Source organism: Phalacrocorax carbo, chromosome 3 (assembly GCF_963921805.1).
Source record: "Phalacrocorax carbo chromosome 3, bPhaCar2.1, whole genome shotgun sequence".
Taxonomy (NCBI): domain Eukaryota; kingdom Metazoa; phylum Chordata; class Aves; order Suliformes; family Phalacrocoracidae; genus Phalacrocorax; species Phalacrocorax carbo.
This window is the reverse complement of record NC_087515.1, coordinates 32,262,483-32,286,473: the sequence shown is the minus strand read 5'-3', so window position 1 is coordinate 32,286,473 and position 23,991 is coordinate 32,262,483. Positions and strand designations below refer to the sequence as shown.

Genomic DNA, 23,991 nt, shown 5'->3' with positions numbered 1-23,991 from the left:
GTCTGAACTTGAGCCAGTTCAATCAGGAAGTGATTGAGGGTGAATAAATACAGGACAATGTTATGATATTTTCACAACCTCTTTTCTGACTATAATTTCACTATAAGGAAGTTTGTTGGCACCTATTGGCAGAATAAGTGTGTAGGGGGGGAATATCTCCTTTCTCCTCTTGTGTTGTGCTGAAAAGTGGAATTAAATTATTCTGCTCACAGACAGATTGTTCCAGTGAAATAGAATTTCAAACCACCAGGGGCTCATTGAGAAGAAGCTTTTACACTGTATGAAAAGGCAAGAGACAAAACCCTTGCCAAACTCCTTCACTCTTTATTACCGACAGCTGCAATGCTGGATGCATCCGGATGCCTTTTAAGTGCCAAGGGGAGTGACGGAGGTGGGATGGCATGTGAGCAGATGAAATACATGGCAGCTTGTCCCCCGACGGCAAGTTTAATTATTTGCACTGTTGTATACACAAGAAAAAAAATATACACATATTGGGAAATCATTCACTCCGATTCCAGTGTCAGGTGGATTATGAAAAACACTTGCTCTTGATAGTCCATGGCAGAACAAGGTCTTAAAATATTCAGAACCTGTATACAAACCTGCATATGCCTTTGTCACAGAAGGGAGAAAAAACAAGGTAGAACATATTTCCTAAAGAAGAAGGACATGAATATATCAAGAGAGCAAAACCAGCTGTGCTTTGCGATCTGAACTGATATACCCAACAGAAGCGAACCAAACCAAACTTTAAGCCAAAGAAGCACCACCTTCTATGTACTTTCATTCCAGAAAACTTTCTAATGCATCCCTTCTTGTCCTTTCTGCATTTTAAGGTCAGTGAAACAGGGAGAACCAGATTCTTTTGTTTGTTCATTGCTCAACCAGCAAACACCAAACTGCTTTGTTAGGGTCAATTTTCCCAAATCCCTTTGCTCCAGGATCTCGAGTGACACTTCAGGGGGACCATTCAAGATGTGAAATGCTCTAAGTCACTAGCCATGGTTCAAAGTTTTAAGTCATTAATAAATCCTATCAGTGTTAATATAATATGTAAAGCTATGGACTTGAGCAAAAAGATGCAGATAGGTCATCTTTCTGTAATCTGCAGTTTAAGGGTTAAGTACAACTGACTCAGAAATAACAACCATTTGTGCAGGGCTGGCAAGCTTTGATATACTTTCTTAAGTTGACGTCTTACAACTGTCAACAGCTTTTCTGCTTGAATAAGAACCTGGTTCCATTCTACATGAATTTATCTCTGCTGCTGTTAACTTCAGCACACCTATGAAAAAGGACTACATGAAGATTGGTAGTTTTGAGGTACAGCATGATGAAGACCTGCCAGCTCAAATCCCAGCTGTGCTAGAGAAAGCATGCACTGTATTTTCTGAGCAACTCAGGGGCAGTCCTGAAGCCTGTTCTTTCCTCGGTCTTGCAAATACAATGTTTGTTCATGCAGTAAGCTTCTCCCTCTTTGTGTTTATGTAATGCCAGCTGCCCTACCCTTACAGCATATACACCTAATTATGAAGGTTGTAATACATCATGTGAGGCCATACAATAAGGACAAGATATACCAAGCTTTTCAGAGCAGATTGTGTGGCATTTTAAGCAGCTAACTATTTCTTTCCCCCAAACATTGAGGCATTAAATAAGTATATTTTATAGATAAGCCATCAAAGAAAGTGGTTGCTGTGCTTACTGACATACCGCCTATATTTGAAATCCAGAGTCACACACACAAAAAAAGCTCTGTAAACTGCAAAAGAAAAGAGAACATTAGAACTTGCCTCACAGGGGGAGTTCCTCAAAGGAGCTGGAAATGCAGTGCTGGTCATGACAGTGTTTGCTACTGTTGGTGCTTTGCTGGTGTTAAGGAGGAGTGCATAACCTGGATAAAAGAGCAGGAACAAAGTCAAACTGCAGCACTCACCTATTGGTTTCAGGGTTTGTGAAACTTCCCCAGAACCTATGTTAGCTGACTCCTACAGGAGAATGCCAGAGAGCAGAAGGCTTTTTCAATTTATTAAGGATTCAGCTTCACCCAACAAAAATGTATTTCCTGAGTATGTAAGAAGCCTGTCTACCTTCCCCCTACAGCTATCTTCTGTTCCTCTGTGACTTCAGATTCATCCTCCTTGCAAGGCTGAATAACAAAATTTATCTTTTATGAACAAAAAGTAACTTGGAAGAGAATATTATCTTGGCCAATCCCAAAACAAAATAGAACTATGGCAAAATACCACCACAGTAATATTAATGCAGCTGGAGGCCTCTTTGCTCCTTTAATCATTTGTTGTAACAAGAGGAACAAGAACAGTAGTAACACTAAGGTTTTTTCTTGGGAGCTCTGCAAGAAAAGGTGTGTATTTGCACTGTTTCAACCCTGCCCTCCAGCTCAGGAGGGTGCCACTGCTTACAGCCCAGTTATTTGGGCTTTCAGTGAAATTGCCTCTACAGCATAGACGAATCACGAATCAGCAGCACTTTATAGCCAGCTCCCCATGTGCTCTCTTTCTGGCCCTTTACCTTCATGTTTACCTATGTTTCCATCACTTTGTGGTCTGTAATACTGTGGGCTGAGCCATCAGATGGCATAAATGCACTGTAGCTTATACCAATTCACAGAAAAGTAGAGAATCTTACTCTTCACGTTTAAATCTGGATCTAACTTTCTAAAGCAATGTTGGGATTATACACTGTTAACACTGCTGTTATTACTGTATCCCTTTAGATGCTCTGGGCTTCCGCAATAAAGGCCTCCAGTGATTTACATTATTGCATGAGGAAAAGGTTTATTCTGGCAGGTAGCCTGTTTGCCAAAACTCAACCAGCATTTCAATGGTTCAAAAACTCAACCAGTTCAATGCCCAAGATATAAACCTTCAATGGTTTGTACGAGAAGGATTAAAAATGAACTACTGGGATTTGGCTAGAGGAACCAAGTATAGAGTAATTATACATAGAAGTGAAACTCCAGGGACAATGGAGCAAAAGAAAAAAAACAGGGAATGAGAAGGGGAAAAAGGAAGCAGAACAGAGGAAGTAAATAGGAAAATCTGAAAGGAAAAATCAGATCACTATGGAGGAGGGTCATGTAGATGAATACTTGGTGTGAAGTTGTTTAGAAAGCATCAGGATTAGTGTCTGGCATCAGCGGTGGAGACCTGAAGTACCAGTCTATACTCTGAAGAAAGAAAGTGAGCAGGACAGTCCTTTGCTCAAAGCACTTAAAGTGGAAAGATGGCTTTTGTTTCACTGGAGGCTGAATACGTAAGTACATAGGAAAAAGTGCCTTGTGTTTTATTCCCCCTCCCCACCATTCGTGTATCTTTTTTTGCTCTCTGCTGTTCATTCTTTGCACTTACTATTTATTCTCACACACCTTCTATTGAAGGAAAACGGTTGTGCTCCGGACTTCCAATCCGCCATGGAGAAGGATGGGACACAGAAGAGCCCTGCATCCAGCCACAGTCTCCTTCTTCAAATGAACAGTAAAAGCCAGAGGGAAGATTTTCTGCAAGAGGGAAAGACACACACACATACAGAAGAACCCAGGTGAGCTGGAGACTCCTGGGCACACAGAGAAGGTTGCAGTGACTATTCTGACTGGGTTGGTCAGGGCATGCGGGCACCCCCACGGTTACTCAGTCCTGTTGTCCGTAGTCATGTGTGTGCCTGACCATGGGGAGGGCGGTGGCAAGGGGAACAACCCTCAAACTGTGACTAGGTGACTCCCCCCACACTGTGATACATCTGAGTGAAAGGACACATCTCAGTGTACACTATGGAATCTCCTAAATACCTGGCCTCTACAGCTCCGCAGGTATAAACCCACTCAAGGTTACACCCTGGAGATGGCTTTTGTAACCACTGCCTCTGCAGCCCCATGGAGGAAAATCTTCAAGAGGGGTAAGATCCTAAGATGATTCCCCTCCCTTACAGTCTCTAGTCAGCCCAGCTCAGCAATGAGACCTGTTCTTGCTGTGAGCACTGATGTGATCTCAGGTAAAGCTCTGAATTGTTTTGTGCCTCAGTTTTTGCACCTGTGGATCTGTTTGGTGAGGTGAATGGAAGAAAAGAGGATAGTTTATTTTAAGGCATACTTTCAGGCTTTGAAGCCCACTCATTCTGTCACTGGTTTGGGTTTTCAGGCAAGTTTCCAGCTCCAAACAATAAGATACATTAGCTTTTTGCCTTTAAATTAATGAGTTTTAAAGTAATAGTCATGTCATTCAATGCAGAAAGTAACTTCATGCCTTCTTCACCTCCTTCTTTACATACATTGCAAATTTTTCTTACAAAGGGTGCAAAGCACTGCTCCTCTTGTCCTCAACCATACAATTATAATGCCATAGGTGAACATCCTCTGCTTGACCACAAATCTCCTTCAAAACTCATTAAATAATTTTTCCCTTCATCCCCAATAAACACTCACTGTGTCTCTAAATTCTACTGTTGTCTAGTTCTACCGTTGTATTTCTTGTCTTCAACATGAGGCCAGACTCTGTACTTATTAAGTAACCTCAGCAGAAAACAGACTTTGTAAAACGCTGTGTAAAAATTACAACAACTATAACATGATTTTCACTTCTAGTGAATCGCTAATGATCCTTAATAGAGATTCTGCACACAGAGTGCAGCTGACAACTCTGCCAGGTACCAGAAGGCTTCTCAGTAGTAAAAGGGCACAAACTAGGATTTTATGGGAACGAAAAGGTAAAGCACAAAGCTAGCCTGGCACAGAAAGGTACCCTTTCAATACAGAGTTTCATTAGGCATTAAAGATGCCAGAAGAAAAGTAAAGAAGAGCAACGAGTCATTTTACCCTGCTACACAGACTAACCAGTCCTTGGGGCTGGCAGTACAAAGCCCCTGAACGCACTTGTTCAGTGGGGATGGTCCCTTTTCCAATAAACCAGAAAAACTGCTGTGATGAACAGATATAGCCATAAAAGGGATGATGATATTCCTAACTTCTCAAAGTTTCTTACACCTCTGTGTACTCAAATCTGTAGTAAAAACCAGTTTAGCCGATATTTGTTTTCTCCTTCCCTGTTCCCCTAAACTTCCCCTAAAAATATCTGCGTTTTTTTATTGTGGGTCTTTTTTTTTTTTTTTTGGAAAGAAAGGAAAATAAGAAATCTGTTTAAAAAAAAAAAAAATTTTATGTGCAAGCACGTTATAAATCCCCATAACCAGGAAATTAGATTTTCCTTTCAACTGCTTGTCAAAATCCGAGTAAATATTTCTTCACTTACAAAATATAGGATAGACCACAAGCTCCCATAGCAAAAGGATGTGCTGGTCATGTGATAGTGGCAATTTCATTAGTTCCTCTATGAGAAGAGGAGGCTCCTGAACTCAGATTTTGTCGTGATTATTAGGAATTTTTCCCTCTGAAATTTTCTGTTTATGAAGTGAGGCACCAGTATCCAAACCCCAGATCATTCAAAATGTTTAAATATCAGCAGAACTCCCTGGCTAAGATTGCAGGTCAATTAAATACCTGCTCACAGGGCCTCAGCTGTAACTCACACCTCAAAAGGCAATTCACTGTCAGTGACACATTCACCTACTCCTTGGCCTACCCTGAGAACACAGCTGGGGAACACTACAACTGCAGTGTCTAGACCATGAGTACTTCATTTTCTAGGAGCCTGAATCCCAACTCACTTCACAGAGGAAACTGAAACAAATCTTACATGTGTGGCTTTTTTATTGGAACCTGGAACCTGACATGGAGGTGACAGCCATGTTTTACTGTTATTTTCCCACAAGCACCCAAATTTGTTATGAAAAGATCAAAACCTGTACTGGAGTTAAGGCTTTTTCAAGTTTTTCATTTTAAAAATCTCCAAATTCATTCAGCCTAATCTTTAAATGTGGAGCTGTTAAGCAAAGAGTTGCTTCCTTGTGTTTTACCCCTCTACAGAACTCGATTATATTTCATTGCACAGCCCGAGGCTAGGTTCCAAAGAAAATGACAAATTATAACGTGTCCTGAATTCCTACTGAAACAGCTTGGCTTGGTGTCCAACTGAATTCATTTCATGGCCATACGCTATCTAGGATGATGTAAACAAGTCAGAGCAGCAGGAGGAGTCATCTAAGTAGCAATCCCTGCCTGGAGGCCAGAAAAAGCTCACTGTCGATGAACAAGTAAGGGAATAAATAAGAAGCTATTCATTTCCCAGAAAATTTCATTCCTCCTCCACAAATTAATTTTTTATGAATTTTCAGATGTCCTATGCACTGGATGCATTTTCTCTGCTGCTCTTTCTTACTTTGAACACATACAGCACCTACTGTTCCACATATTGCTACTCCACAAAGAGCTCTTTGGCTAGTACTTTTCTGTCGACATGTACTTCCCAATTTTCTGAATAATTCAAACTCACATTAGCGCAGACACTGCACTGATGAGGAAAAGCTAATCTGACTTTTTTGGAAAATCAAGTAAATGAGGGGGCAGGAGTTACACCTATTGAAACCTACCACGTTGGGTATTATCATTATCGACAGAAACCTCAAAAAATTTAGATTTCAGTAAGGTTAAGATGCAGCTTGTGGATATGGGGTGGAGAGTAGAGTAATCCAGTGAGACTGGAGCACTGTGAGAACGTAAGAGCCTCTGTTTTTATTTGAGTGATGAAGTAGAGAAAAACTGTAGGGTGTTAAACGTGCTCCTAACCAAATATTTTCAAGCCTTCAGAATGATTTAGATTTTGCTTCAAAGGTAATTAAGTTCAAGGTTTTTTAAACTTTAATGCAGACTTTTCATCCTTCAATAGCAAGAAAAATTAGCAACTAACATAATTTATGAAGTGGATGGAGCATGCTTTTGATTCAAAACTAGGTGTAAATCAAGCAGGTACTATAGTTTAATCTTTCTGGTGAAATTCCAGACATATATTATCAAAGACAGAAGCATAAAGTCTACTATGGTATGTATGGACCTTTAGCAAAAGTAGGAGGAAATCTCAGAAGACAAAAAAGATTATCTACTCAAAGAACTTAAAAGAAGCACATGAATCTTAAACATGAGTTTGTTTCAATGGCTGCCTCTATGCTAGCAAAGTTGATCTGCCAAATTCTACCAGAAATGACGCATAAAAAGGGAAAATACTTTTCAACACAGTCAACAAAGTGTTATCCTCTAATGCCAGAAGGCTTTGCTGAGTTCAGAACTGCCAGGGGTTATAATTTGTTGCTAGAGGTACAGCATTTGATCAAGAAAGAAGCAAAAGGATTAGTGTCTGCAAGACAGGAAACTTAAGAGAGCACTGCATAGCAATAGGCTGCTACTTCGTCATTTCGCTTGCAGGGAGACACTGCTGGGCTGCATCTATCACTAGGACATAAATGAATCCAGTGGTTTCTTCATGAATTTTTGCCTGGAAAGTAAACTGCCCCCTATAGAATTAATTATCTATGCTTTTTTGGTCACTTGCTCATGTTATCACAAATTCAACCTTTATAGGTTCCTATTCTGATGCCATCTGGTCTTTTGACAGATGTGTGCATGCACTCCGCCAACCACCTAGCACCGCCTGAGTTACTCCTTTCATGAATCAGAGACTAGTCTTCATTATCTCACCTGGCAACGTGTTTAACATCTTTAAATATTCAATGAGGCAAAGAGTGAAAACTACCCTATAACCCAGTGGTTACGAAATTTATTTGAAGGATGGAGGACATTAGTTTCAATCCCTATTCCAGGTAAAATTTATAAAATGTGGAAGAGCAACCACAGCAGAGACTTGAGTAACCCTTTTTCTTCTGAACTAGACCAGAACTCCAGGCCAGTCTTGGAAACTCTCCATGGAAATAGGAAATATAGGTTCAAATTCACTTAGGCAGAAGAATCAGCCTTGAGTTTGTCATATCCTGGATGAATCCTCTAAGTTCTGGGTCTCTAGATAACAAATATACTATCAGCACCTCCATTCCTTTTTTTTTTTTTTTTTTTTTTTTAAATATATCCATTACTTTCCTAACATGCTTTACCTGATTAACCAATATTTTCCCAGGCTGAAATTTTTTGGTGAATTTGAGACAGAAAGTAAAATAATTTTGGACTATTCAAAAGTCTATGCACTTTTTTCAGTAAAACTTTTATTTTTGCCCAGACTTGCTGCCCTGCAGCAAAAGATTACTGAACCAAAATCCAAGATATTGTTAACTAAAAAGAGAAATACAAAACTACTGAAACAAATTCTCCCTTTCTGTAAAGCAAAGCTCTGCCAATCTATATTAGTAAATAATTTGATTTTTCATCTCTCTCTTGTACCATACTGGCTATATTACATATGATTCTCTACTACAATAAGAGGAAGGGTTTTTTTCAGTAATTTTTAATCCATAAAAGCATAAATTCACTAGCAAAAACATAAGACCACCACTATCTGAAGTCTTAACATGCGCCTGCAAATATGCTTCTGCAAAGTAATTTCCAGTGTGGCACTTCCATCAGTCTGTTAAATTTGCATGTCTGATCCCAGATCAACACAGTTTGGCATCTAATTCTACATCTGCATCTTTGAAGCTGCCTTTTGCTCCTGCAAGAATATTTGATTATGACTCAGACAGCAACATGTTTTTCTCTAGGGGTCATCCCTCTCTGATTTTACACTCTCTACATAGACTAATTGGTTGCATGCGGAACAAGCACTGTGACATTTCATTGGCCATTAATAAGTAAAGAGATGTTAACAAACAGCTGGCATCGGGAAGATTTTTTTTTTCCAGCTAAGAAAGGGACAAAAATCAAATGAATAGGAAGGAAAAAAAAATATTAAAAAAATTATCAGTACCTGCAAAGCTAAAAGACTACGAAAGGAAAAAAATCCCAACATCTCCCTGAAGCTCAAAGATAGAAGCTTTTGGTTAACAGTAATTTTAAAAGCTCTCCCCTCAGTCTTCAGTGTGCCTACGTCTTTTTCCTGACAGCTCTTTTGTGTAAACAGAAGCATTTGGGAAACCCCTTTCTCTGTTTTATATATCTGAATCCCTTTTTGCCACACTTGTAAAAAGCTGATGAAAACATCCACATTGCTCAGGAGGAAAATGACAACTGAAATGCTGAAAGATGACATATGTTTTGTGTTGGGCTGCCATGCAGATGTAACTGACATCTAAAACATCAGATCATTTCTCTTTTTCATGTAAGAAGTCTTATGCCAACAATATTCAACACAGTAAAGAGGCAAAAGCAGAAATCAGCCATAGAACTGAGCAGGCTTGTAAGTGGATAAAGAGACATACCTACAACTCAAGTTTTTCCTAAGGCAAGCCAGTGTTTTTTGTTGCTTGGGTGGAAGATGGTGCTTTTTGGGCCTTTTGGCCAGGAGTAAGAATTCTCATTCCCAGTACCTGTCATTGAAAACAAGTTGTGTGGTTGTCTTCTCAAGCTACAGAATGACACTCTCCTACACAGGTGGTTAAATATGTTCCGCTTTTTACATTTTCTCATTTACATTTGCAGAACATTCTTTGCTGACACATCTGTAAGTGCTATACTGCTTTATGCAGATAGCTACAGATGAATGCTGCGTGGAGGGGGCAAAGGCAACCAAACCACCCCCTGTGGACAGCGTATGTGAGAGACGGACCGGTCACTTCACCACCTGGCTCACCATGGTATATAGGGTGGCAGCTAGGGACAAAAGCAGAGCCAGCCTCCTGGTATGTGAATACAAAAGAGACACCAGGCACAGGTGCACCCAGTGTTTGAAAATAACAGGTAAGCATGTTCATCTGGGCCTGCCCCATCCTATGTTGGTATTTAGTTCACACCCATGATTAGTACAACTCCACCTTGTGAGCTCTGCTGTCCCACTGGTGCAGACAGGATTTCGCTCACAAGGCAGAACCATTTATAGCAGAAAGACACAACAGTATATCTGGACATATAGTTGATGGCAAATAATATATCTTTACTTCCAATTAAATGAAAATTCACTCAACCCACTGATTATTGTAATTTACTAGGTTTTTTTAATTAAAGTGTAGAAGAAAATAGAAATACCACTATGAGGTTACAGAACTCTATTGTAAAGCCCTTAGTCAAAAAGAAGGTTTCAATAGTACTAATATGAAGCATTACTGGTTCTAAGGAGCTGCAAGTCTGCAGTGATGACATTGTTCCTATGAAAACGAATTTAGTGTTCACTGAGCGGGTGTCATTAATGAAGATAATTTCAAATTGTAACAACATCTAACATGATGGAGAAGCATATCATTTCAAGCTTTTAACTAGTTTACTAGATGATCAAACCACTGTTCTCCACACGAATAAAATCTGTTACTTCATTTTTTTGTTAGAAGCAAAGAACTAGAATTTGCTAGAAGTTGTGTGTCACTCTTATGTTAAGTTTATGCTAGAAACAGCAAAGGCCTGTTAGTCAAAACATCATCTACATCAACACAGCTTGTTTGAATTACCTTACCCAGATTCTCCTCTGCTCTAGCTGTCACATATGAAAGCTAAACTGAGAACAATTGCCTCTTCTATTCCAAAGGCTTTTGCTGGTACTGCTTATTGTGGTCAGGGAAATTTTTTGTATATTAAATTAAGGCAGCTCTGTCAACAAAAGTCCATAGGCTAGATCAGCTGTGACACATACACTTTAAACATAAATTATGAACTCTCAACAATGATTTTTTGTTAGGTATTTGCCCTCTGGATAACCACATGGCTGACAATCCATCGCTTCTAACTATCTGTAGACTGGCAAAGGGGAAGACACTGGAGGTAGAACATGCAGAGGTATAGAAAAAGAGATAAGGCTCCCTGAAGAAGGTTAAAGGAAGGTCCTAAAGTATCTAGGTTATGCAGTACAATTACAAAGTATCGAGGCACATCAAGTTTTCAGAAAACTCAGGCTGCTATCTATCTTCTGCTGTATTTGATTAGACTACTGACTGCTGAAGAGAGGACAGAAAACAAGAGGAATTACAAAGACACAGGAGTTGGTCAAAGGCAAGCTACTGGCTCTACTCATTTTTCATCTTAGGAGTTTCCTCCTTCCTCTCCCTCTGCCACATGCTGTGCTACATTTTGATTAAAAGCTCTAACAAACTACACATTTCATAATTCTGTAAGGCATCTAGCTATTCAGGCATTACTTCCTTTGCATTTTTGATCAGAACTTTGGAAGAGATGAAGCACTAGGAGCATTTTAAGAGCTGCTGCAGAACTAATGCAGGCAAGTACAGGAACATATCAAATGGTCTGCTCCAGGCAGACGTCCTGAGAAACTGCATGTGTTATGGAGGATACTGGTCTTTTGATAGTACTGAATTAGCCTATTAGTGCTAAAGTCTCAGGCATTAGAATTCAAAACAATCAGTGCTTTTGGAAAAGAAGGGTGCATCCTGGGGGGTTGGATTTACTCACTGCACATATCTCCCTCATCTTCTCCTGCGGCGCAGTCCCTGATGAAGTCACATGCCTGCCCCAGCCTGATTGCTGTTCCATTCCAGCAGCTGAAGGAACCCTCCAGAGCCATTTTTGAGCCAGAAGTAGATCCTAGAGAAAAAGAAAACAAAACCCACTTCAGATTACTGAATTGCCTTCCTCTCAATCAACAGGTCATAGGATCCTGGATAACAATGAGGGAGAGAACACCTTGTGAAATCCCCTCAATCCAATAATTACTTGATAAAGTAATGATTTTATTTTATTTGACCTATTTAACCGTGTCAAATACCTTATGGTCCACCTAACAGAAAAATTAACATCCCCAGGTGCTTCTGGCGTTTTAACTTGGAAGGCATCCTCGACCTTTGAAAAGAGGGTTGAAATCATGCAGCCTACTCTGTGGTACTTCTCAAGAACAACACAATATGCATGACATTGTATTTGAATTGTATGTGAATTTACTGCTAGACTGACAGTCCTGAAGACTGATATCCTCTCTGTCTAGCTCAGGAATAACATGGCTGCATAGTCTGGAAAAAACACAAGCTTTCATCATACGCTCCTGTCAACACGTATTACCTATGATTTGGATGTATCACATTGTCATATTCTCTCTGCAAGAGAGAAAACAGCCTTATCTCTGCTTGTAGTTTTCTTTCTCTTCTATACCCCCTCCTGCTCCTACATCCTCCACTCAAGTCAGGGAGCCACAGCAGACTACATCTGCCAAGATACAAAAATCACTAATTCATGTTACCTATGCTAAGCAGCAAAAGGCAGCTAGCAATGTGGAAAGGAGCCAACTCTTATGAAATGAGGTCACTGAACATCACAATCAGAGGCCAGTATCATCCATTCAGAAATTATCTTGAGTACTTGTCCCTCAGCACTATCCTTTTCTGAAGGCATTTTATTCCCTTTGACAGCTGAGAAGTCAGAGATCATCCAGGCTGATGGGTATCATTTTCCTTACTGTAGGAATTCTCTCATCCTGAGGCTTTTGATTGTAGCCAAGTGAGATACTTAAAAAAAAAAAAGGACTTGTCCTAAGAGACACATGCTCTAGATCAGCCACCTGGAGGTGGCAGGAATTAATTTTGCAACATCCTACAGTCAGTAGGTATGGAGGAGGCCAAGCTTGGGAAGTGCAAGAACCCCTTCCACAAAAATCTGGGTGCAGATACAATTCAGCAAAGCCTTCCTGACTCTCTGCAGAGATGTGTTTCCAGTTCACTACTCCTAGAAGGCAAGCCTAGAAGTATGAAGAGGTCTGTGCTGTGAATTCCCCACTCCAACAGCTCCTGCCCTGTCTCGTATTAAATGGGTAAATGCTGAAGATTAAACCAAAGCCTCTGGGCAGAGTGAGCCATTGTTTGCCTAACTCATCCATGCTTGCTAAACAGCACAGCTACATCATGTTCTCTAGTACTACAGGGAGTTGGGAATCACTGGTGATTCAATTAGATGTGCACTTGATACTTTTATTTATATTGCCTGCCAAAACTAAAAATTAATGAAGCATGTAGGAAAACAACCACAATTTCTCTTCAAGCTTATTTTATAGCACAAATCAATTCAGGAGTGGGGGGAATACATGCCAAACCTTTTTAATAAAGGACCCCAGCTCCTGAAGAGGGTGCTCTGTGTTATTGTCAGCTTGATTTTTTTGACTGCCTTAGAGCAATTCTGGCTTGCCGCATACAGGCTGCACAGTGCCCTTGTATTTCAGTCAAGGTCAAGGCCGACTACAGAGGAGAGCTTTGCAGAAAAAAATAGACCAAGTAACTCGGAGCTGTTGCTGACAGTTTCTGCAGGCCCCTTGGTAAGGGTTTAAGGCAATGAGAAGATATCCTCCTTGGCCTTGCCGTGCTCCATGCAAAAATGCACTCTTAGAGACATTGCTAAAAGCTTGCCCTTTGTCAGAAGCAAAACTCTTCACATGTCACAAGCCAGTCACAGCAGGCTGAGGTCAGTGTGCAAACAGATGCTAGAAAACAGTAAGAAGAGACTCTGCTAACTCAGTAGGTGATCCCTTCTCCTAGGGGTATGCACTGAACCTATATGGCACCATGTTGCTGGAAGTAACCGCCTAAAGAAAAGTTAAGAGACAAGGCCCAGAGCGCTTCTGTGAGGTTAGTAACATACTTAAAAACATTACTCAAAATCAGAAGTACTTTGGTCTCTCTGAATTACCGCATAGACGGTTTTGAAGAAACACCCACATTTATTAGTAACTTTCATGTCCCACTCAGTTTATCGGCAATCTTTTCAGCACTGTTCATGTTTCATCCCAGCAGCTACTGGGATACGATATGCAGAGATTTAGAAGAAGGGTTATCGTAGGCAATGGATTTTTTCTGTTTACTCAAAATAATTTTAACTTTGTAAAGACACTCAGTTTTCCAAGCACATGACTGCATTAACACTAATTATAATGGAACCAAGGCATTTAAGAGCAACTACTGTCTTCCCAGGTGTCTTTGTTGCAGACCAGGAGCACAAATCTCCTGAAGTCAACTGGCTGTGGTATTTAAAAGCCATCCGTTGCAACTAGACATCAAGCAATTCCAGGAGCTTTTCCTCCAAAACAAAGCAGTAGATTTGCATGCTCATTCATCTCTGTGGAGACAGGGCTTGAATTAGCTCAAACTTGCATTAGACACATATATACATGCTCTTTGTATAGGTTAAAGAACACAAATAGCAAAGCTGCAGCCTGGGCAATGGCTGGGCTCTTTGACAGTACATTATTTATTCCTGTCTCCTGTTTGCTTGCTTACTGTGTGCACAAAGGCAAAATGAATTGGATAAAGGAGATGATTAACTAGTAAAACAAATAGATAAGCAAAAAAGGCCAAATGAAAACAACCCTTTTAACAGGCCACTTGATGCAGGTGTTTTCATCCAAGCTCAAGGAAACTTAATTTTTAATTAAAATATTTTGTTACAAAAACAGACAATTGATCTTTAAATTTCCCAGCCCCAATCACTCCTGGCAAGGTGAGCCACAATGACCTGGATCACTAAGTCAAGTGGCCTCAACTCACACACAGATGATGTTTAAGTAAAGGAAAATGAATGGTATCAAATAAGTATCAAAGTAGAATTTGTGGGAGACATCCTTTATATTTACAGCAGTGTTTATGTAGCCAGTGGCATCCATAAATTATAGCAGTCATTAAGCTGTACCGCGGCTGGCTTAGAGTCTTATAAATCATTATTTAAACAGCAACATTAAACAAATGGCATTTCAGGCTCCAAATTGAAAGGAGAAACAAACAACTCCTTGGGGAACAAGTGCTGACTTTGTACCTCACAGGTCCTACTTCTGAACACAGTCCAGCCTTGGCAGTGTTCAAATCCAGTACCAAACCCTGGACAAAAACAACAGCCTGGGCTCTTGACTGCCCATGCTTTTGGACTTACATTTGCATGTAGCAGCTCAGCATGAAAGGGGAAAATCATGTGGCTTAGCCTAACACAGATTAAGTAGCAACTTACTGTTCAGACTGTGGGGCCAAAGGGGACGTATTTCACTCCTCAGCAGATTTTCTCTGACTTGGGTTCCCTCTTCTTTCCTCCCCCCTCCCTTGATCAGCAGAGAAATTGAAGTGCACTGGCAACAGCTGGTTTATCTGTCTCTGAGAAACATGGCCAGAAAGACTGTGATGTTTGATCAGTGCAAAATGGGAACCTTCACCTTACTGCCACCACAGCTGGCCAAGAGGGAGGGAAGACTGAAATTCTTACAGGCATTTCCCAAGATATCCCTTATCTTGCAAATGGGCTATGCTGCTAATTATCATGCAGGATTAATCAAGCTGAACATAATTATACCTTCACGTGTTAAATTCAACTTCTCAGGCCATAATTTTTAATGCTACCAAAAGCTTTTGGGACCAACAGTCAGGTAAAGCTCTCCCACACAGCACATTAAAACAGGAGAGCTTAATAGGACAGTACTCAGTTGTTGTTAAAAAATCCCGTCATTTCTACTCTGCAAAAAAAAGATGAACAGAAATTTCAAAGACCTGGAATGAATGAACACCCTCATACATGTTTTACAAAAAAGCAGCTGCTTTCTGGGCTACCCCTGAAGAGTCTGGCTGGACCCAGCTGCATTGACTCCAGTGGTTCTCAGGGCAAGACCCCATATGCACACATGATGAAAAACATCTATTTTAAAATGCATGTATGCAGTAAGAAATACATATCCATGGAACTCCACCATGCTTATCTCGCATGTAGTACCCCTCAGAAAAAGAGAAATTTTCCTATTATTTAATTGCACCTCTTAAATAATATTTTCTAAGGGGCTAGTGCTGCAGTGTAATGTTCCTCCACTAAAAATCACGGATTGTGCAACCCCACTGACAATGCTTATTTGCCACAAGGATTTGTCATTAACTTCTCAATTTCATCTGTTCCTCATTTGGTTTGAGTTCAAGGCCTTGACTGAGATATATTTAAAAAGGGAGTACATGGAGCATTTAAAAGTTGTGTGAAACAAAGAAAAGCTGCTGTCTAGCTATAAAAGGACAGTGAGAACTCTGAGGAGTTTCTGATTATTGATTTTTCTATGACTTGCCATTTCTGATGGGCACATCATTTTCTCACTCTTCATCTCCAACCCTCCAGCCTTACAGCAGCACAGACATTTGAAGGCTGATGGCTCACTTGGTGCGAGGATAGCCATATTCCAGGACAAAGTAAATTTTCTATTGATACGAGTCATTAGTATGCCTGCTTCCACCATTAAAGAAGTTGGAAGGTATGAAATAAAAGAGGTAGGAAAGTGAAGGAAGAGAAAGGCGAGTTCATGCTTAAGTGAACTGAGGCCATCCTTGGCAAATGACCATTGAATTCCAACATGATATAGGGCAGATCACATAAATCAACACTTTCACAGCGAGCTACACTGCCCTTATTTTCCAGCCACCCACCCCAGGACACCTGTATTCAGATCTGCAGAGAAGCCAAGTGGTCACAGCTGCAAATGAGACCAGTGAGAGATACTTGGAAAACACAATGTCCTCAAAAAACACTTTGAAAAAAGATTGTACTCTAGGTTTCTCACACCAGGCAGCCAAAATTAGTCAACACTTCATAATTTCTGGCTTTGATCTTTGTAACAGCATCGTTACTATTGCTGTTATGGCCTAAGGATGCAAGTGAAGCCACATTTGTAGGAGGCGGCGATCTCTTTTTATTAGACTGCCTGATACAGGGAGAAAAAGCAGCCCATGTTTGTACATGCCTGAAAGCTTCCCATTTTTCAAGTTACATAAATTGGCTTTAATCTTCTTATTTCACTTTCTATACATAAAGTGGGAATAAACTCATCGCAAGAGCTCTATGATGTTAATTTCATTAACATTTCTAAGTAACTAAGATGTTATGATAATAGAGCTATGAAAAAACCTGTAAGGAAATTATTTACTCTGTCTTCGGAGTGCAGTTTGAATAATTTATGGTATAAAATGAACAGGGCCATACACCTGATGAAGGCAGGACAGAGGATAGTAAGTAACATCCTGTTGAAGGAGCATCCCCTGCCTTGCATGCTAAGGGCGCAGCACTCCCCCAGTGAGCTACTCCAAGGCAAGAAATCTTGCTCATTAGAGCCACGTAGAAACAGAATTTTCATTTCACAGAAAATGTCAACATTTCAAAATATATCTAACCATAAAATAAAAATGCCCAGATGTCTCACAGAAGAAATCCTTTGAAACAATTCTGGGTTGGAAATACTGATTTAAGAGGTTTCAACACGTAACTAAATATTATCATAAACCCAAGAAATTTGAAAACATATGAATTCAGACAAAGACAAAATGTTGGGCAGGAAGCTCAAGGGGACACTTACTGGTTTGGAACTCACTCGTGTCTATAATTCAGCCAGCTTAGTTCTAACGTGCTCTACCTCTCTGCTGCTGCTGCTGTTGTTTCAAAGCAGGGCTGTTATGTCTAGTATACAGATTTTAAAACATCTGCTTCTTCAGTCTTGCCTAATGCCAGTATGATTGCTTTCACCAAAGAAAGCTTCATAGCACACCTGAGGAGCCGGCACTTGTTCACTGCCATGTTTCAATAGCATGAACTTTCTACAGAACTTTTCAGCATTCAGAGTATCCAGGCCCTCTGTGTTCTCTTGGACGGGCTTTTGACCAGGTCTAGTTACTTTTCCTACCCTTTGACTGAATGACATTAATGTTGGTGTGATCCAACTTTCCTGAATTTAGAGCAACAACTAGCTTCCTTAAAACTATAATGAAATAAGAATATGGAATAAGGAAGTTAGCTATATTTCACACTTTCTCATTTTTCAATTAGGGAAGTTGACTGAGGATCTAATATTTATCTTCATAGCTCGTGAGACAGCAAATAATTGCTGAGCGCAATAAATGACATGATAATGTTTTTCGCTATTAATCTTGCACAAAATGTAGCTGCTTTTTTGTTTATGTTAGGGCTCATGGTAACATATGTATTTTTTCCTGTGATTTGCTTACCAATCAATCATCAGCTCCAACAGGACCTCCAAAAATTAATGGTAAACAAGTAAACAGCAGCAGCGAATTTTACAAAGGAAGTGTGATTTTCCAGCATGCAGTGGTTCCTACATATTCTGCAGTATCTACAAAATTGAAAAGGGCCAAAAGAGATGGAAATACTTACTCCCAAATACCTACGAAACACTGTGTATGCATAGACATTGGACTTTTTTTTTTTTTTAATTTAATCTTGCACAGCAGATCTTTAAGGTTTTCATCCCTCAGTATGAACATTCTGACTTAGAACAATAGAGTGGGATAAAGTAATTTTTTTAAAATCCCAAATCTCATTTCTTTTGGTTGCTTTTTGTTGCCCTTCTTTCAATATCAGACTGCATTTGCTTTTTGATTCCCTTTTCTCTCAGGTACCATTGCATCTTCATGAGATTAAGCAACCCAACAGAACAAACTCCCTTGCCCCCAGCTTTCATACCTCTCCTAAAAGCAGTGATTTCTATATTTGTAACAGTAAGCAAATGGTTAAGAAAAGACAAAAAAACCTTGACTGTGATTTTCTGTGAATTTTTCAAAATACAAACCTTGAAGAGGGAAAATAACAAGGTCCAACTTCTATTATTATCTCTGCCATTCCTAACAGACCTCTCTGGGTCTGAATAGGCTTGGAGACCAGCTCTTATCAGCCAGCAACCTTACCCATGGGGAGCACTGGCCACACTGATTGCTAGCTCTCTGGAAGATGAATGCTGCTTGCCACATGCGGCAGACTGACAAAATCATGAGGTGGTTAAGATCTCTAAGCTTATTTATAGACAACAGGAGCAGATTTACCATGGGTCCACTCTCAACATCAGACATGGAACTGAATATGAAATAAAATAAGGCTACTGGAGACAAGGCATGAAAATAGTGCTTCCCAATTTCACGCATGTCTCTTTTTGGGTAAACTGTAGGAGTTGATTAGATATGAAATATACGTAATTTTTCACATTTTGCTTCCTAGAAGGCTGGGTTCAAATCCGTTTTAAACTACTCAAGTAAATTTTATCTTTGCCTGTTCAGGCTCCCCTGTTCCAAGTACAACCAACACTGCCACTACACATAGTGGATTTTTTTTCCCATTCTTATTTCTTAAAAACATGACATCAAGAAAAACATCACTAACATTTTAAAGATGTGGAAACTAAGGCACAAACCAAATAATTAAATGAGACTGTAAATTGCCCAAACCAGAATAACTCTCTGACTCCTATTCCAGCCTCTACCAGCTGGACTGAAGTTGACCAGATCTAAGAAAAATAGCCACAGAAAGGAGAGACTAGAGAACATTGCTTGGCTCATCAGGAGCTGATTCTACACAGGTCAGAAATAAACTCTCTCTGAACCCTGCAATACCAACATCTCAGTAATCTCTCAGTCATGCACTTTTAGCACTGCCAAACTAGTCAGAGGTTCATTTGTATGCCTTGTCATGAAAAACACAAATAGAGGCATGACACTTAATTGTATTCAAACATCACTTTAGATAGGAATCATATTTTTCATTTCTAAAATGCAATTCTGTTTCTATAACTGTTTAAAGCAGTATCTCTCCTTTAGCTGTCAGCAGTATTAAATTAAGGTTTATAGCTGTACTGCAGATCAGTTGCTGGGGGAGATGGGTAGAATATCACAAACCAGCACAATCACGAGCATGCGTATGTGGTCCCTTTCAGCAGGTTGCAAGGATGCATCCTCACATCCCAGCCAAATGCTTTACTGTGCAAAGCGGTGGCCCCACAGTGGAAGAGTAATAACCGTTTCAGGTAGAAGCAGAAGTTTCTTGCAGAAGAAAGTTTCATGTTGTGCCCCTCTCCACTGTGCCAACCTCTGTGAAACTCTAGTTGTATAAGTGCAACAAATTGCCATCCAAGAGCCAATTTCCACTTCATTGAAAAACTGAGCAACAATACCTCAAAAACTCAAAAGCATAAGCAAAACTGAATTGCACATGAGCACTTGCTGCAAGGGACAGCAATAGTATTGGTAACACTTAATGGGTTTACCACTGGAAGGCACTTAATGTGGATGGAGGCTATCCATCTTTCAGTTCTAAGGAAGCAAAAGGAAACACTGCAGTGTTACCCTTCCTCCACACATCACTGAGCATCAGTATGCTGGAGGATGCTATTAGTCACTGGTGACTCTTCCAGCTGAATGCACTAAAAACTGCCTACATCTCAATGCTTTGAAGCCAGTCCAAAGGGATGGAGAAGTAGCAGTTCTTTGCTCTTGCGTATCAGGCTGTGGTTCAAGGCCTTGTTACACTTGAATGGAATTATCCCAGGAGCAAAGCTGCTGAAGGTCAATGGTCCTCAACATCAAAGAAAGCCTGGAGAAGCATGGGCTCCTTCCTGGAGTCCATGTCTCCACCAGAAGATCTCTGCTAACCCTTGAACATGTGGAAGACTTATGAATTGGGATTGCTTACAGAAAAAAAAAAAAACTCAAAACAAACAGATGTCAGCAAAGAACACAGCGATTAGCTCTGCGTAAGCCAAGGTACATACTGAAGATATTAGGGGAAAAAAGCACAAGAAGGGATGATACTACAATTCCAAGACGACCACCCAGGTTTCAGGCAGTCTCTCTACTGTCTTGTGGCATGCTAAAAGACACTTTAGTTAAAGCTTTCCACACACAAACCTCTTTCCCAAACATAAAATGACGTGCAGAGAGAATTTAGGAGTGGACAACTATCATTCCTCAGTTTTACCAAGCCCTGAGGATGAGATGACTGTGGGTTGCGAGCCACAGTAGAATAGCTAGACAAATGTTAAATACTATTAAAATGACTTTTTAAATGATTTTTAATACTGTGATAGGAACCTTAATAAAACAGTTGTTATGTGTAAAGACAGATCAAGGAGACAGAACATGTCATACATCTGTCTCTATCACTCTAGGGTTTCTTTAAGATCTTTACCCTTCAATGAGTAGACTGTGCAATCAAACTCTCACAATATTTTACACAATTACTCAGAACCACCAGTCATTTCTTTTACAGTTCTCATCTTCAAATTTGGCACCATGAAATGTATGCCAACCCAAAATATTCCTTTATATCCACTTTGTCAATAGGCTTTCTGTTAAGTGCAAGCTCCCCTTCAAGGTTCTTCCAACCCCTCTTCCCCCCATTTTTCTAACTGATTCAGTTGACCATTAATCTCTTAAATATCGTCAGCAATAGTATTAAATTTTCACAAATGTGCTACTGCTATTATTATGTAAAATGCTCCTCCCAGCTGGGGAGGTTTCAGCAAAGCATAACACCTTGTTGACTCTAGATAAATCTATTTATACAATGCAAATGTATCTCTTCCTGGCAGACAAATCCTTTATAACTAAATCCTTTATAACTGCAAAACGATTCATTATACAAAATAAGGAAGTAGGGGGACACGCAGCTTACTGCTCATTCTTCATCAAGACCTAGCAAACATAAATGTTTGGGTACAAAACAAGTAACAAACAGAGAACATGAGGCAGGGGCTGCAAGCCCCACTGCAAAGTAAACAGGGCTAGTCTGGTTTTGTGCAAATGGGTAGTATGCTACACATGAAATTATGGGAAGGTCCAGAAGGAGAAGCAGAGCACATGGAAATGACAAACAGAACATAATCCAGCCACGCATGCATAGTATTCTGACTTGGACTTAAAAACAATTATGCATATAAGGAATAAAGAAAAGAGAAATATAAACCAACTTCAGGAAATAATGGAATTCTGTATACTCTCCACCAAAGATCTACTGGATTATGGTGCAGTTTCAATGGAGATGTTGGAAAAAACCCATCTCTTTAGGAGAGGGCTACAGTTAACAAGCTGTACTGGACAGGACTCACTGGACAGCACAAACTGCACAAACACACAGAATAATATAAAAGAACAACCAAACTTTCTGTTGGCCATAAAATGGACTATGGGAGACCTAAAAGATACTTAACATTTACATGTGTCTACACTAGGTCTTGAAATATCAATTTAAAAGACCAAATAATGATTAACATCTGTTCTTGTACACATTTCATCATGTCTTATCTCTGAGCAGTGGCCATCTTGGGGAGGTCAGCCATCTTAGGGAACACAAACTCTTCCTGTTTTTTACTATGATCTGTTACTTGGTCTGTATTTATATTTCCATTCATCTTAAGCTGTCCATGGTCTTCTCCATGGTATAGTTAAGTTATACCGAGTGCAAAGGTGCTAGATACGTGCTATATATTTTTTATAAAGAGAACAGTTAAAATACCTGACTTCCAGCTCTCCTGGGGCTTTAACTTAATGGGATGTGAACACAGTTCACCAGCTATAATGAATGTCACTGGCTAACTACTCACATCACTGCAGTACCTCAAAGCTTGGAATGTAACCCACAGCGCACAGGGAATCTACATTCAGAAAGTTTAGTGAAATACCATCAACAAAACCAACTGCCCTGGAATTTGTACTTAAACCAGGAAAAATGCCTTGCCTCCTTTTCCAGGATTTCCTGATAAACAGCAGCAGGACACTTATACAGGAGTAGTTACAGTAAAGCCTCTCAACTCTACTTTGACCATGCCCTTCCTTCCATTCCACAGGTAATTTCGACTGTTTTTTAGTGAGCGATAAAATTTTAAATAAAAGTCTGTCAATGAGGTATCACAAAGATGATAAAAGTGCCTTGCCCTAGCATCTAATATGGATAAAATCAATGATCCACTGTCCCACAGGCAGTTACACAGTCAGAAAGCCCAGAGGCCTCTGCCTCCATGGCAGCCAGGTCTTTAAGGGTGACAGCCACTGCATGCTCTGAAAGACTTTCAGCAGAATACCAGCATGGCTAAGCAAACCAAGAGCTGGCAAAGATAGGGTGGCAAATCCAGATGATAGGCTCCCTGTGTGCAAAGCAGTTTCAGCACAGACAGTAGTGGTTCAAGTTTTGTCTGCTCTGAGAGCTCACTCATTCTGTGTCTGTTTTACCTCCCCCTCCTGTACAGTCCAGTGACAATCCTGCTGGGAAGGTCTCTGGACAACTTTGTCCATCTCTGCTAGCAAAAAGTGGAAGTGAAAGGTATCTCACAGCAGTCACTAGGCCTCTTCCAGGTAGATAATTACTAAGTTACCAGCTCATCCAGGGTATTCTTGGAAATAAGAATCCTGGCATCCTTTTCCCAATATCCAACAAAACAAAGAAAGAATTAAGTAATAAAGGACCGAGCACAAAACAGCCTAAGCACAGCAGCCTAGCATCATTTTTTGAGGTAGTTCAAACCAGCACTCCATTTATGCATGCAGGGGCCTTGAAGTGCTAGCAAACTACCTTCAGAAATGCTGCCTATCAAATAAGGAATCTAAGAGTCAGGATTTCCAAATTGGCTCTTATGCTGTGACCTTGGATAAGTCTCTTCACTTCTTCAAGCTTCCATCTCGCTGCCTGTGACAGAAAGAAATAACACTTTGTGGGCTACATGTGGCCTTGCTGTTGTTTAGAAATAGCACTATGCGAATAGCATATTTTTGTTTGCACAAAAAAAAAGCGCCAAACTTCATTTTAAAGAGCTATCTAACATGAAAATGTCCCCTGCAGAAGAAAAATGTTTGCTCAGCATTACTCCAAAAAATTTTATTTGACCTGGAATAAAATATTGGCTAGCTCCAGGAAACTTATTATTCAAAATTTGTTTCATTTCAGATATTTCATCCTTCCTTTATGCTTTTTAACATAATTTCAAAATAAAAACCTAAAGACCAGGTAAAAGGTGTTAAAATTTAATTCCTTCCCTTTTCTATTTTTTGTCAAAACTCTTAGTAAGTAAGTTTGACCAGAATTTTGAATAGATTTTTCCCACTAAGTTGCATTTTTAACAAACCTAGAATAAAAACGGAGATGCTGCTTACCCTTGTGTAACACATGGAGGCTCTCAAGTGGAAGGCTATACTGAGTGTATCACTAAATGCTAATCACAAGCACAGAGAGTGACAGAATTACTTGAGTTGTTACCACATGCTAATACAGCATCTGCC

General features: G+C 39.9%; 1 protein-coding gene across 1 annotated transcript in view; it reads right to left on the bottom strand.

Moving 5' to 3' along the window:
* The window catches only part of ALK (ALK receptor tyrosine kinase), a 239,075-nt gene that overhangs the window by 75,067 nt on the left and 140,017 nt on the right, over positions 1-23,991 (bottom strand). Inside the window, exons 5-7 of the mRNA XM_064446430.1 lie at positions 11,408-11,539; positions 3,392-3,523; positions 1,797-1,897 (exon numbers count right to left, since the gene is read on the bottom strand). Coding sequence (XP_064302500.1) covers positions 1,797-1,897; positions 3,392-3,523; positions 11,408-11,539 — 365 coding nt within the window. The remainder of the gene's footprint in view (positions 1-1,796; positions 1,898-3,391; positions 3,524-11,407; positions 11,540-23,991) is intronic.